The 15609-nt window shown below is 43.3% G+C and overlaps 2 protein-coding genes across 2 annotated transcripts in view; one reads left to right on the forward strand and one right to left on the reverse strand.

The window, feature by feature from the left end:
- AK4 (adenylate kinase 4) overlaps nucleotides 1-15609 on the reverse strand; it is a 42886-nt gene that overhangs the window by 24082 nt on the left and 3195 nt on the right. The window lies entirely within an intron of this gene.
- LOC308424574 (large ribosomal subunit protein mL42-like) lies at nucleotides 3446-3814 on the forward strand (the record flags this gene model as incomplete). Its single annotated transcript, XM_080921608.1, has 1 exon — nucleotides 3446-3814. One exon carries the CDS (start codon nucleotides 3446-3448, stop codon nucleotides 3812-3814), a length of 369 nt encoding a protein of 122 aa, XP_080777734.1.

Raw genomic sequence — 15609 nt, forward strand, 5'->3', positions numbered from 1 at the left:
TTTGTTAGGCACACAATTGCAGACATCTAAGTCCTAAATATTTTCTTGGCCCTGTATGTGAACCTGTGCATTCATAAAACACACTAAACATCTGGTGGAGTACCACATGCTGCCTCTCAGGCAGCAGAAAAACCACAAGGAGACAGATAAGGACGAGCACTTTGGAAGTCAGCCAGAACTTGAAGACTTTTAGGCCCAGAGTATTGAGACACGTTTTCAAGTTCTGCTCTGGTACCCACACCAGTCACAATGATCCTAAAAAGTGAGATTATACTTCCTTCCTTCCTACTTAGTGCTCTTTGCAAAGAAAGAAAGAACAGCATCCCTGAAATGTGATCCCAGTCCAATGACTACCTCCATTCAGAAAACAGAGGAATTTCATTTCTAATCTAACGCAAAGTCATTCCTGGTGTGGCAGAAGGCTGATGTGCAATTGTCGAGCCACCCCCTGAGCAGGAAGTATCCTGGCTGCGGATCTGCTCGAAGAGCCACTGTTCTCCATGCATCTGCGCAGGTGGTCCAAGCTGCCACAGCTGCTCAGGCCTTACTTTCCCTCTTTCCGTCCTTCAATAACTAAAACTGCAAACCAAAAAGTGCCCAGCACACACTGTCCCAAAGCAGACTGGGAAGGAGAACAAGAGCTGGTATCAAGACTTTCCAAAGGACTTCCTCAGCCACTGAGGGGCCCTGTGGCACAATAACAGGCCACACTGCAGTCAGTCACCCTTCAGCACGGGCAGTTGGCAACAATAGAAACAGCAATAGTCACTAAGAACTAAGGACCTGGGTCTGGAGAGACAGTTCCACAGTCAGCAGCTGCTGCCCATGCAGAGGACCTGGATTCAGCTCCTGGCACCCATGCCACAGGTTCTCAAAGAATTCCGCTCCAGGGAATCTGGAGCCCTCTTCTGGCTTCTACAGGCATCCACACATATGGCATACAGCTAAATAAATAAATATACTTGAAAATCAATTTTAAAAGCAAAATCCAAGAACTAGTAACTGTCCCAACTATAGTGAAGACTACTACGAGATTTTTTTAAACTAACGGTGTTAGTTAGGCATTGTGGGATACACCTGTAACTCTTGCACTAAGGACAGTAAGCAGGTAGGTTACAAGTGAGGCCAGCCTGGGCTACATAGCAAGATCCTACCCCTGCCCTTGCCTCTCCTGAACCCAAAAATTAAAATGTTTTACATAAAAACCCACAAACTTTTTATTATACCTGAGTCCCTTTTTTTTTTTCCTTTGTTTTTTATATTTTGTTCATTTCATTAAGTAAAGCTATTTCTATTAGAGGGAAGACTGACGCCTGGGTGCTCTGGGCTACACACGTCCTCACCTTTTAAGAGTTTAGTTTTCCTAATCCTTTCCCTGTTCTAAGAGCTAAGTTGTGGTTACACTGCTGTTCCTACTGTGCAGTCTCAAATGCAGAGACAGAGCACGTCTGCCAACTCCTAGATTCCACATAATGGCATCCCAGAGTCTTTCTGCAGACACCTCCCTAGGCCTTCCCTGCCAACTTCCTCACCCAAGCAGTCTCTTCCTGTTCTCGGGGAAGAACTCTGCTCAGCTGAGTCACTTAAAGCCTTGTGGAATCAGACATGCCTTCACGTTTATTTATGTGTATGGGTATTTTGCCTGCATGTTATGTCTCTGCACCATGTGCCTAGCCCAGGAACTAGGAAAGAGCCTGGGATCTCTTGGAACTGGAGTTAAGTTGTGAGCCACTATGTAGATACCAGGAATTAAACCTGCGTCCTCTGCAAGGACAGCAGTGCTCTTAAACACAGAAAAAATCTCCCCAGCTCCCATCACCTTAAAAAAACAAAACAACAAGAAAACTAAGATCCTGTATGTACTCCAGACTGACCTGAAACTAGTTAGTGACCCCCTGCCTCAGCCTTCCATGTGCCACCAGTACAAGCATGTGTCACCATGCCTGGCCCATCAGTATTTTTCAATGCTGTAAATAAAGTACAAAAAAAGAAATAAGGAGATGATGACCATGGTGATTAAATATAAACTAAACATCCAGGATCTCTCTAGACAAGAGAAAGGCAAATCCTCGAGTTAGAAAGGGTTTTCGTAAAGGTGAATGTGCTTGCCACCAAGGCTAACCACCTTCATTGTTCTCTGAAACCCACAGAACAGCAGAAAAATGGGTTTCACAAGTTCACACACAATAGATAGATATAAAAATGACAATAAAAGACCCAAATATCTATAATGTTTCTCCCTATGTTAGAGACCCTTATGAATCTCTTACGTTACATCTTAAAGATAACTTTATCTAAAATTTTAATCAAGTTTTCAAAAGGCCAAGCATCCAAGCTTCGTCTGCTTCCTTTTGTCTAGCTGTCCAAGGAACAAGCAGATGGTAGGTAGAGCCAGGGTGTCAAGGGGGGTTTAATGGGGGGTCCTGGAAGCCTGGAAATGAGATTCAAAAAAGCAGAGCCTCCAGCCACAGCTCAGCAGGACATCTACATGCTGGCCTCTAGGTCAGGGTGAGCAAGTTAGTGATGGGTGACAGTGGTGACTGATGCCATGCCACAGAGTTGCTCACTGTGAGCCTTCAATACAACCGCTTTATTATCGAGGCACTTTGAAGGAAGGAAGATACGAGAACAGTGTCCAACATAGTATGAAACCATGCAGAAAGGACTAGAAAGTAGAAGTGAATGCCAGGCAGCACGAAATCTGAAAAGGATGCTAAAGCTATGCACAGGGGATGGGACAGGGGATGGGCCTGAATCCTGTCTTTTCTTTGGGCTTCATGCTAAAGAATTCTTGCATATGCTGTTACATCCCCTACCTTCACTAAGTTTACCAAGACATCTTGTTCTTGAACTAGCTCAACAGCCACGGCAGGCCTTTATTTCTCATCTTCCTGCCTCAGTCACCCCAACAGCTGCTATTACAGGCAAGTACCACTCAAGATTTTTTATATTTTTAATTCTGTGGGGGAGGTAGGTAGGAATTTACATGTGAGTGTTGGGTGCCCATGGGTACTAGGTGTCAGATACCCCTAAAGCTGAATATAGGACACAGGCGGTTATGATCCACTCCACGTCATTACAAGGAACTGAACGCAGGTCCTGTGGAAGAGTAATCTGTGCTCTTAACCATAGTCATCCTGACTTGCATCTTTTCAGTGTAACAGAAAATGCTGGGGACTTGAGAATAGTCAATTTTGTATTAGGACATCTATTCCTACATAAAACACCCTATTATGCCTTGGCAGAAACACTCAACTTGTGACCAGGATTTGTGCTAACTTAATAAGCTCTTGAAATCTCAGACCAAGCTGGTCCAGAATCAAAACGGGGGAGGAAAAACAATGGATTTAAGACCCAATAAACGGCAAGATGGCGAGCAAGCGCAACAGGTTTTAGAGGCGGCTTCTCTTTACAATATCATTTTTCAAATCACTTGGTAAGGAAGATGGCGACGACAGTAAAATGGGCGATATCAAACATAACTATCTGGAAGCATTTATTTCCAATTCAAAATGGAGCTTTATCTAGCTCTTGTCACAAATCTACATATTCTTCTCTTCCAGATGACTACAATTGCAAGGTAGAGCTCGCTCTGACATCCGACAGCAGGACAATAGTGTGTGACCACCCTTCTGTGGACATCCCCTACAAACACACCAAACCTATCCCTCAACCAGATCTTCTGCGTAATAATGGGGAAACACATGAGCAGATACTGAAAACTAAGTTAGATGGGAACCGCAAGCATCTCGAGCAAGGGCCCATGATAGAACAGCTCAGCACAGTACCGCAGAGAGTACCACAGATGTCGTAAGAACCTGGATCCTCCCAAAGACAGATGACTGCTCTTGATTCTCTGAGCCCCAAGGAGATGTTGCTTTGTGTCTTGTCAGGTGAGACATGCAAATGGTGTATTCACTAAGGAGGTATATAGGAAAATAATAAAAATACTGTTTCATGTAAAAAAAAGACCCAGTAAACTAGGTGCAGAAGAGAAGATGTAGGGTTCTCTTGAAGAGGACACAACACAGTGGCTCACAAACATCTTTAACCCCAGTTCCAAAGGACCTAAGGCCCTCTTCTGGCTGCCTCAGGCACAGGCATGCAAGTGGTACACAGACAAACATACATGAAGAAAAAATATCCATCTCCATGAAGTAAAATTAAATTAAAGAAGCAGTTAACCAGCTCCCATAGTTATTTATATTCCAACAAGCCTTGGATCCCTAGACACCCAGGAGCTTCCCTCATTCAAAGGGCCTGTAGAGCACAGCCCCCGATCTCAACCCATAAGCTTACTCTAAAGTCTCTGGTCTTCAAAATCTGAGTGGCTCTTTCAAATAGCACATACCTGAAGTTGAATGCTGTACCAAGGAGACTAATTTTAGAGACACTTCAAAATGTTCACACTTATTCAGCTGCCAGAGAAAGGAGAAAAACAGCACAGGCACACAGGTCAGAAATGCCCGGGCTGCTCTCCAAAGAGTGCATGGAGAAAGTGATATATTTGCAACAGTGTGACTTCCCTCCCTTTCTCATTATAAAAACCAGGACATCTAAAAGCCTCCAGAGAGGACTAAAACCCAGGCAGGATACACTCCTCACTAGCCAAGTCAGCAAGTGAAGAAAGAAGTAGCCAACAAAATTAAGTTGTGTTGAAGTCACTCCACTTCAAGGGTATAAAGAGATTCAACTACTTTACTACTTAAACCACTGTCCTTAAACCACACACTGTCCTCCGATCTCCACTTATGCCCTGGCACACATGCACATGTGCAAACATGCACACAAGTTTAAGAGACTAAATATGTGGCTCACTGGCTAACAACACTAGCTGCTTTCCAGAGGATTCGGGTTCAATTGCCAGCACCCAGCTAGAAGCTAACAAACTTCTCGACCTCCAGTTTCAGAGGATCCAGTGTCCTCTTCCTACCTCTTACGGCACCATGGCACACACTGTGCAGCCATACGTGCAAGCAAAGCAGCCATGCCAAAAAATAAATGACAATATTTTTAATGCCCGCTTGGGTGATGTTTAGTGTATTTCATTCTTTGTCTTTTGTATGACCTTCTAAGAGCAACCACACTTATGATTTGTGTAGCTATCTGTAGAAAAATGTGTACTTTGAAATGGCAGGGTTGGACATGGTAGTACACACCCACAATCTTAGCAGCTTGCTGGGCTGAAGCAAAGAATGAGTTTCATCCAAGACAGCCTGGTCCGTACTATGTCAAAGAAGAGATCCCAGTGCAGTGAGTGGGGACCAGGTCCTCAGAGGACCATGACGAAGCTCTCACAGACTCCGGTCTGCACTTCCTAACACTGGGCCTCCCATAGCAGAGTGCCACAACATACCGATTTTACAACTTCTGGCTTTTCAGTAACTACTCATTACTAGACAGATTTAAGAGATAACTAAAAGTGTCAGTCACAGTGACTGAGGCTGGAGTTCAGAGCTAGCCTAGGTTAGGCTACACAGTGAGCCAAACTTAGCTATAGCAAAAGACTATTTCCATAACAAAAAGTAAAACAGCAGAAGAACCAAAAGGACAAAAATATTCTCTTAAGGCCCAGAAACACTGCTTGCCAGCTCCTGTGAGTTCCTGGCGTCCGTCCCTAGAACATCCTGCAGCCAACAGCAGTTCCAGCTAGAGCTGGTCCACCATCTGCGACTGCCTTGCATAGTCAGAGCATAGCAGGGAGAGCAGCCTCAGGCAGCAGGCTTGGCTAGCTCCTCTGCACACCAGCCAGGGCAGACAGTGCTGCAATGACATTCAAAGCACCTCTATCCAGTACAGGACAAGGAAGAGTCACAGCCTCCTGCCTTAGCCTAACTACAGATAATGATGAGACCTGTTACAAATGTCCAGGGGGTAGGGGAGAGGTGTGACAAGCTCACTCTGTAGCCCACACACAGACCTTGAATTCAGGTTTATTTCAAACTTCCAGCTATCATGAGCTTCTGTAATAACTGGGCCCACTACAGGTGCCAGATGCACATTCAGCAGGCCCATTTATTGAAATATTTTCCAGTGCTAAGAGAAATGCCAAAAACTAAAATAAAAGCTATAAAAATTCTAACTCAAAACAGAACCTAACTTGAACTTTTTCAACTCAATTCTCAAGTCTGCTGGGTCTAGTCTTTCCTGAAATTTTTAATTTCTGGAGCCTGTGAGGTGGCTCAGTGGGTAAAGGTCCTTGCCCCAGACTCCGACGTGATGGAAACAAAGCACTTCTAACGTGTTCTCTGACTTTCATGTGAACCATGGAAGACTCTTGCATGGCTTCATATCTAGGCTGTTCCGAAACTCCCCATTCTCTTCTTGACTAAGCCTCTCAATGCTGGGACCTCTTCACCTCAAACTGACATTTTGAGCTGGGTGCAATGTGTACACCCTACAGAACCAGCTACCTGCTCCTCGGACTGACACGGGGGATGTCTTGAGCCCTGAACTGTGTCCATGCTAAATACCAGCAGTCTACCGGTGAAGAGCCTCCTCCTTCCACGTGCCCCAGCCTGGTGTGACAGTGAGATCTCTCTCAAAAATAGACAAAATGTTGGCATTTTGTTCATTCATCTATTAAAACTACTTACATAGTTGGAGGTCTTTCTTTTTCCTTTCCTTCCTTACAGAGACAAGGTCTTACTCTGTAGCACAGGCTGTCCTGGAATTTATTACTCCATAGGCTGAAGTAGACTCTACTCCACAGCAGTCCTCCTGCCTCAGCGACCTAAGTGCTGGAATGACAGACATGAACCACTACGCTGGCACTCTTCCTAGATGAAGACATAGCTCAGCAGTTAAGAGCAAGTTCTGCTCTTACAGAGGACCCTAACTCAGTCCCAGCTCTCTTGTCTCAGACCACAACTGCCTATCAACTCCAGCCAAGGGGTCGGATGCCCTTTTCTCACCATCTTGGATACCCGAACTCTTGTGTAAATACCCACACACACATACATATACACATATAATTTTTAAAAATTTATAAATCTTTTTTTAAAACTTTATTAAACTCAGAGAGATAGCTTAGTGGTTAAGATCTTTTACTACTCTTACAGGGACCAAAGACCAGATATCTCAGCATCCACATCAGACAATTCATGACTGCCTGCCTGTAACTCCAGCTACACGGGATCCAATAACCTCTCTTCTGACCTCTGAAGGTACCCACACCTGCACACACATGCACATACATAAATAAAAAACTGAAATCTTAAGAAAAAATATGGGCTGGAGAGATTACTCTTTCAGTGAATCAGGATTCAGTATCCAGCACTCACATGAAAACTCACATTAATAGAGATTTGACTTTTTAAAAGATTTTATTTATTTTTATTTTATACATATAAATGCTCTATCTGCATATATGCCTGCACACCAGAAGAGGGCATCAGATCCCATTACAGATGGTTTTGAAGCACCATGTGGTTGCTGGGAATTGAACTCAGGACCTCTGGAAGATCAGACAGTGCTCTAAACCACTGAGCCATCTTTCCAGCCCCAGAGATTTAATTTTTTAATTAAAATTTCTTAGTATCTCTCACATCCCTATGAATAGTTCCTGACCTGCCTTACTCTAGACCTAGCCCTATCAGCTCTCTTAATCCTCCAAGGTAGCTCCACCATCACTCCAGCTGTAAGTGAGCAAGGGTTGGCCTTCTCTCCCAGTGGCACAGAGCCAAGGTGGGGGCCACTAAGAACCTACTAAACAGTTAAACAGTTCTGAGTTTTAGAAAGCTAACAATACAGGGCTGGGAGACGGCTCAGTCAATAGTAAAGCGCTTGCCATGCCAGTATGAGGGACTGAGCTTCATGCACAGTACAGTGCTAAGAGAAAGTCACCATGGTGGCTTGTACTTGAAATCCCAGCACTAGGGAGATAGAATTCCCAGAGCTCAGTAACCAGAAAACTTAGCTTAATTGAAGAGTTTCAAGGAAGTGAGACCCTGACTCAAAAAGAGGGAGATCTAGAGATAACTCAGCGGTTGACAGCACTAGTCGCTCTTGCAGAGGACCTGGGTTCCATTCCCAGAACCTACCCATATGGTGGTTCACCACCTATAATTTATTACAGAAGATCTCATCCTCCTCTGACCTCTAAAGGTCCCATGTACACATGTGGTGTTCATACATATATACACCTATATTCATAATAAAAAAATTAAGTCTTAAAAAAAGATGGATGAAGCCTCAAGTTATTAATGACACCCAAGGCCAACTTCTGGCTTCCAGACAGAGATGGGTTCAAACACAAAATTACTTACACATACCAAAATAAGAAATAATGCACATAATACATGGGACACAATTCAAATAAACTAACAATTACGGGTAACTTTGGACTAATTGTAATCTGTTGTTTATTCGTTGATCAATACCCCCAACATTTAAGCTGCAGCTGACAGGAAGATACCCAGCCCCCAACAGTTCTTGTCAGCAATTCTACATCATCAACCTAACCCTTGACCTCGCAAAGTGATGCTAAATCAAAGGCTAAACCATATGAGTAGCCTAGAGCAGTTATAACTGGTGTCTTAGGACTGATGGGCCCCAGAGCCCAGTGAGACCCTGCCTTAATAACAGCAAAAAGCTGACCTCTGGTAAGTGCACTCACTTGAGGCATACGAACATTCCTACACTCCCACTCAAGCACTCATACGGCACACACATGCACATAACATACATGCGCTAAGGAATAACTTATCTGCTCTGGTGGATCCTGTGAAACTAAATGTTCCTTGATGTAATGATCCTTAAACAATTGGAATTTGAGGCACAGGGGCACAGCACAGCACAGTCTTAATGGTCCAGGTGTATGCTATGAGTTTTCATCTTGGAAACAATGTAATAACTGCACAACGGTAATCCAGATTAATGCTAGACTTGCAAAGAAAGTTTGAGAAGTTATTAGAAAATGAATTACAGCCAACACTGGGACCCTAAGAAAGAAAAGAGTTATTGAAATTATGAAATGAGTTTTGTACAACATTTGAAAATGGTTCCAGGATAAGAAAGTATAGAATACATGAAATTATATACTAGTAAAACTAAGTCAAAATACTGAGACTCTTAAGAGAGTCATTGTGTACAGAAACAGAAAGCTAGAGGAACTACTGAGTTAAGGGTTAACTTGATTCTTTCTGGCCACTGCACGGCAGCTTTGCCCATGTCATTTATCATTAGAGCTTCACAGGGAAATGCAAGTAGCTGGCATTGGAGCTCTGAGCTCTGAAGTATAGTAAGTTAAAAGTTGAAGTTTAAATAATGATACATTTGTGATTATTATTATTTTGGCCACAGGCCTGGGAATAGGGGAAGCTTGAAATTTTGGGAACAATTGTAATTCTTAATTCTTTGTGGGATGTGGTTATTCTTTTGAATTTGAATTGGCAGTGATTATGCAGTGTCTTTTTTTCTACCTGCTTTTGAAGTATCAATAAAACACTGGGGCAAGAGAAAAGTGAGTGAGCGAGCGAATGAGAGAGAGAGAGAGAGAGAGAGAGAGAGAGAGAGAGAGAGAGAGAGAGAGAGAGAGAGAGAGAGTGGAGAGAGACAGACAGAATAACTTTAAGCCCTGAAAAAGTGCCTGTCAGCTTGTACCCAAAAAGCAGTCTGTGTTTATTTAGTATGCGCCTTCTACATATCCCTGCTTCCAGTTGAGAACTCCGGTCCTGTGCCAAGGCTGGACCCTAGCAGGGTCTCCATGGTCAGACAATGTCAAAAAACAGTCAGCATGATGGCTCAGAAGGGAAAGGCACTTGCCACTAAGTCTGATGATCCAACACAGCAAAACTGACTCCTATAAGCTGTCCTCTGACCTCGGAGTGCACAACTTCCCTACATAAATACATTATTTTATCATAATAATAATAAAATAATGTATTTATGTAGGGAATACATAAATATCCCCTCATCCCTTTAGCATATGAGTAGTGCTCAAAGAGCCAGCACAGATGCACGGATCCCCACGATGCCTTGTTCCTGGAACCTGCTAGCCTTCAGACACATAGGAAAATAGCCAGGCAAGGTGGCATATACCTGTGATTCGAGCATGTTAGAGGCTGGGGCAGGAAGATCCAGTTCACAGCCAGCCTGGGCTATACACTGAGTTACAGGCCAGGCCAGTAAGGACTACATAGCAAGACCCTAATTCTGTCTACTGGCTCCAAGAATTACTGGAGAAAAGTTCTGTTGCATTAAACTAGTGTGAAACATTTTGTTTTAGCAGGCAAACAGATCAAGATACTGTATCAAGATGGCATTTCTAACCAGGTGAGTGGTAGGAGAAACTAACATCCAAGACAACCAGGGATATGGACAATTTCAAGCTGACCAAAGCTATGTGGCAAGACTCAGTCTCAACAAAAACAAAAAGCCATCAATAGAGGCCAAGTGATCACAGACTTGAGGGACACACTGTCTACAAGATCCTCCAGTGTCAAGAAGGTAGCATGAAATAAAAAGCGTGATCTGAGCTGAAGACGAGCCCCAGGTTTGAATAAGTTTCTCTGTCTAGCTGTCTGACCTAGAACAAGCTGCCCAACCTCTGGGTCCACTTGCTTATTTTGGAATTATACAACAGTTACTTTGTACATAAGCATAGAAATTATAACAGGAACAGAAGAGTCATCCCAGGCCTGGAAGATGTTCTACTCACTGCAAACTTAGGACCAAGTACCAAGAATTACAGAGCACCCGGCAGGGTCCTGGTCAATGGTGCAAATAAAAAAATTATATGTCTATTAAAGTACTGAGTCTAGAAAATAATTAATCGTTAGCTTCTTCAGAATCTGATGACCAGGACTAATGCAGTATTTCCACACTAAGCAAATGCTTGCTGCCAGGCCATTTCTCAAGTACAAAAGTTCTCAGGTTTAGAGGTGAGGCTGTTAAAATGTAACATCAACCATCCAAAATCAACCTCTTGGGGCTATACAAATGAGACCTTTTGCACTGTGTCTGAAAGGCCAAACAGAACTAAATGGGGGTGAGGGTGTGCAGAGAGTAACCCTAAAACCTGTCTATCACCTACTTATGCTTTTTAAAAAGTCAATTTGCTTAAAGGAAACCCATGTTTGAATGTCTGACCCATGGGGAAAGCTCAAAAAACTTCATAAGGAAAATGACACGTCCAGGTCTACAAATCACACATGAAGCAATACAGAATAAAATAACACCATTTAATAACTTGTTTGGCAAATAGGTGGTAAGTGTACCTTCATAAACTGTCTATTTCTAGCCATTTAAACCACAATTTCAAGATTATTTGCCATCACTTGAAATGTGGTAGTGCACATCTTTATTCCCAGCACTAGGGTGACGGGGCAGGAAAATCTAAGTTTGGGGCCAGATTGATCTACAGACTAGTTCCAAGACAGCCAGCCCTGTCTCAAAAATAAATATAAAAAACAAAAAGGAATATAAGAAAAAATACCCTACACTGTCCTAATTTAAGATTTGAAAAGTGTGTGTGTGTGTGTGTGTGTGTGTGTGTGTGTGTGTGTGTGTGCATGTGTGTAAGAAGTACACCCCTATAGCAGGTTTCCGGATCTAAAATTAAAGGCAGTTGTGAAATATCCACATGTCCTCTACAAAAGTAGTTGTGTTCTTAACAGCAGAGCCCTTTCCAGCCACTACTTTTACAAACATCTTAAAAACAAAACTAGGAGCAAAAGGCAAGGGAAATGGAGCAGATGCAGCCTGCCTTAGATCTGGTGTAGCTCAGCCGTAATGCGTAGGTTTAGCATGTGCAGAACACCATGATGATAAAATAATCCTTTGCTTTAACAGTACAGGTATTAATAAAGACAATAAAATAAAACAATGATCTATAAGATGTGTTCATAAACCCCAGTGGACAACAACAGCTCTAGAGGGAGTCCCCACATGTTATAACAGTTAAGCCCACCTCCTCACCTGACAACTGGTGTCATCTGTCAAATTTAGTTCAAGAAACACCTTGACTAGTTAGTTCTGTTACCTTGACATAAACTAGTCACTGGAGAAGAGGAAGCCTCAGTCAAGAAAATGCCTATATAAAATCTGGCTGTAGACTAGCCAATAGGACATTTTCTTAATTAGTGATTGATATGCAAGAGCCCAACCCATTGTGGGTCGGGCCACCCCTGCGGTGATAGTGGGGGGGGGGGTTCTATAAAAAGCAGGCTGAGAAAGCCAGTAAGCAGCACTCACTCCTTGCCTCTAGATCCAGGGTCCTGCCCTGCTTCAGCTCCTGTCCAGACCTCCTCTGATGATGAAAAGTACTATAGAAGTGTAAGCCAAATGAACCCTTCCCTCCCCAAGTGGCTTTTGGTCATGGTGTTTCAGCACAGCAACAGTAACCCTAACTAGGACACATTTCCTCAAAGGTGCTCCCCAACAAGGGCTAACAAGAAAGCTCAGTGGGTAGTGCTAGCCATACAAGTCTGAGTCTGACAACCCGAGATTGATCCCCAGAAACCACATCAAGGTGGAAGGGATGACCTACACACAGGTGGGCACACACACACACACACACACACACACACACACACACACACTAGCAGAGACGCATGCACTCGATGATAGCAATTGTTTAGATGACAGTAATTATTCAAAGTGTTCCCTGGCCAGGCACAGAATCCCAATACTCACAAGACTGATGAAGCACGACTGGATAGAGGCTGAGGTCATCCTAGACTGCACTGTTATAGGCCAACCTGGGCTATAGAGCAAGACCCTGATAAAATAGTGTTCCCAAATCACCTCCTCATGAGCACTACAAAAGCTATCTTTTCCCTGTGGTCTCAGGAGCAAGGCATGCAGTTCTGTGACTCCTGGCTCACTTCCTGATTTTCCTAAAGCTGAGCATCCCCTTCAGAGCATCCCCTGACACTGCCGAGGTCAGAACACTCACTTCAAGACACCATCCACTGCTGCCTGCCCACCAGAAGACCAGTTATATCCATGTGTCTCGAGAGTGCAGCCTGAGGATATCTAAGCATCGGAAGATTTCTCCAGAGTCCATGAGATCCTCCTTCAACTGCTATCTACGTGACATCAGCCTTCAATGCTGTAGCACAAACTAAAGGAGCAAAAGACAGTCCTGCATTCTTCCACAAAGCCAGATATTAGAGACTGGAGCCAGGTCTGGAAGCTAGGCATGATGGCACACACCAATAATTTGAGCATTTCTAGAGGTTGAGGCAGAAGAATTCACAGTTCAAAAGACCCTGTCCCAAAAATACAAGTTGTGAAATGATTAAAAAATAAGCAAAACTCAAACTCATAAAGAAAAAGGGAAAATTAAACTGAGATTACAGATGACAAAGAAGACTTAATAACTCAATAAAATTTGCACTATTAAATTGGACCTTAGAACAGAAAATATATTAGTAGACAAGTCAGTGGTATTCAGAGAATGTCTGCAAAATAGGTGTCTGCAAATTAATATTGTCAATATTAATTTTACTGAGTTATTTGCTTATAAAAATAACCTATGGAAACAATTTAAATATACCTCAGCTGGTCCACAGCTCGCCTAGCATGCAGAACTAGCTATGGCTTTAATCCCAAGCAAAATACAAAAGAGAGGAGGTCTTGTCTGCAGTGCCAGCATCCAGGAGGCTACAGCAAAATCAGATGTTCAAGATCAGGGGTTTGAGAGATGGTTCCAAGGATCTAGTACCCAACAAAAGCTGTCTTTTCAGATTCCCCCAAACCAAAGCTACACTCAAATGTCTATATACACAGAGCAAGGGATCAAGCCAAGGGTTTCCTACATACTAGGCAGGCTACCAACTGAACTAGTTCCATAGCCCAAGACTCTTAAAACTCGACCTTCATTGACTGGAATGTAGCATACCTTAGAAATCTTGGAATGAGCCAAGAGCCTGGATAAACCAGAGAAGGTTAACTATTTAAAGTCGCTTTAGATGTAATATTGAACTCTGACTAAAGTCTCCAAACCCCTCTATCCTCAATTCTTGGAAAAATTCACTCTTACATAAGGTGTGCATTTATACTTAATGAATACCCAAAAGCCTGAGCCCTTTGAACGAGGTCATCTTTTCAAAAGAGGATCAACTCATAGCCTCATTTAAAATGCTAGTCCATCTGCAACACCCTGGCGAGAGCCGCAGTTAATATTAATTAAGAGCAGAGACAGGTTCCTTCTTGAACATCTTTTCTTAGTCAAAATCCAAGATGCTTGCTTCCAAATGAAACTTCTCCAATTCTCCTAACCCCGAGACACTAGACTACAGTATTAGAGGGTGCCTGTTTTTCTAATACCACTGCCTGCCTGACACTTAAAACAGGATCTTTCAGATAAAACTGAGCCAAAAAAATAAATAAATAAATAAATAAGCTATCACCCAACACCAGAGTTCTTGGGGGCTTTGTAGTTGTTCATTCTGGACATGTTTTTTTTTTTCTTAGTAGCCCTGTTAACCCCAACTACAGACTTCGACCTTCCTTGTCCTAACATTACAGGTGTGTACCACCAGCAGTTCACCCATGCAGGGCTAAGACACCAACCCACTAGTACTCTGTCCCTGCTGGACAAGCACCCTACCGACTGAGCTACATTCCCAACCCAAATTGGAAATTTTAATGGGATACATTCTAAACTATTTTTTTACTTTACAAGCACTGGCGTTTTAATCTGCATGTGTGTCTATGTGAGGGTGTCAGATCTCCTAGAACTGGACTTACAGACGGTTGTAATCTGCCATGGTTACAGGGAATTGAACCTGGGTCCTCTGGAAGAGCAGCCAGCGCTCTGGACTCTGAGCCATCTCTCCAACCCCAGGAGATATGTTCTAAAGCTTACGAGCTTTGTGCGTGCATCTATACAATAGGTACTTGACACATGCACAGTGGGGATAGAGGGAGCATAATATTCCCTGAAGAGAATGCACAGCTCAGCTCCTTGACATTTAAGGCAAGTCTTCCTATTTCTTCATTGAGTGTGCTAAGAAAACACAAGCGAAAGACCTGGGGGCGGGCCTTCAAATATGGTATCTGATAAGCCTCGGCATGTATGGCTCCAGGCAATCTAAGAAATGTGAAGGGAAAAACTACCATCAGGAAGCTAATCTCAAATCCTTTGTAAGCACTGCTCTAACTAAAGCAAGCTATGTAACACCTGGCGCAACACACAACTTCTGACTGGACCTTTGGTACTGACAACATAAACCCTTTCTGGTGCATTAGTTTGGCAGACCCCAGTGTCAGAGGTAGAAAGAGCAATAAGAGGGGCAACATTCATTCAGCTGCTCTTCCTGGCACAGACCTATAATCCCAGCACCTAAGAAAATCAAAGCCCAGAGTTCACAGACTTGTCTCAAAAAACAAAACGATCACAAAGGCTAGGTACAGCATCAGGCACAAACACAGAAGATGAAGCCGACAGCTTCCTTTCCCTGTAGTCAAACAGCTGATATAATCAGTACAGTAAGTGCCGAGGAAGGAGGAGGATTCTGCAAGGCTGCTTTTTGCCAGACTGTGGCCGCAGGAGGCAAGCCATGTAGTCAACAGCTTGTCCAAATCCAGGCTGCGGCAGATGGCCTGAGCTACTTCCCAATTTAAATTGTCACCAAAATTCAACTTCCTGGGTTTCATCCT

The sequence above is a fragment of the Micromys minutus genome (assembly GCF_963924665.1).
Source record: "Micromys minutus genome assembly, chromosome: 9".
NCBI classification, from domain to species: Eukaryota; Metazoa; Chordata; class Mammalia; order Rodentia; family Muridae; genus Micromys; species Micromys minutus.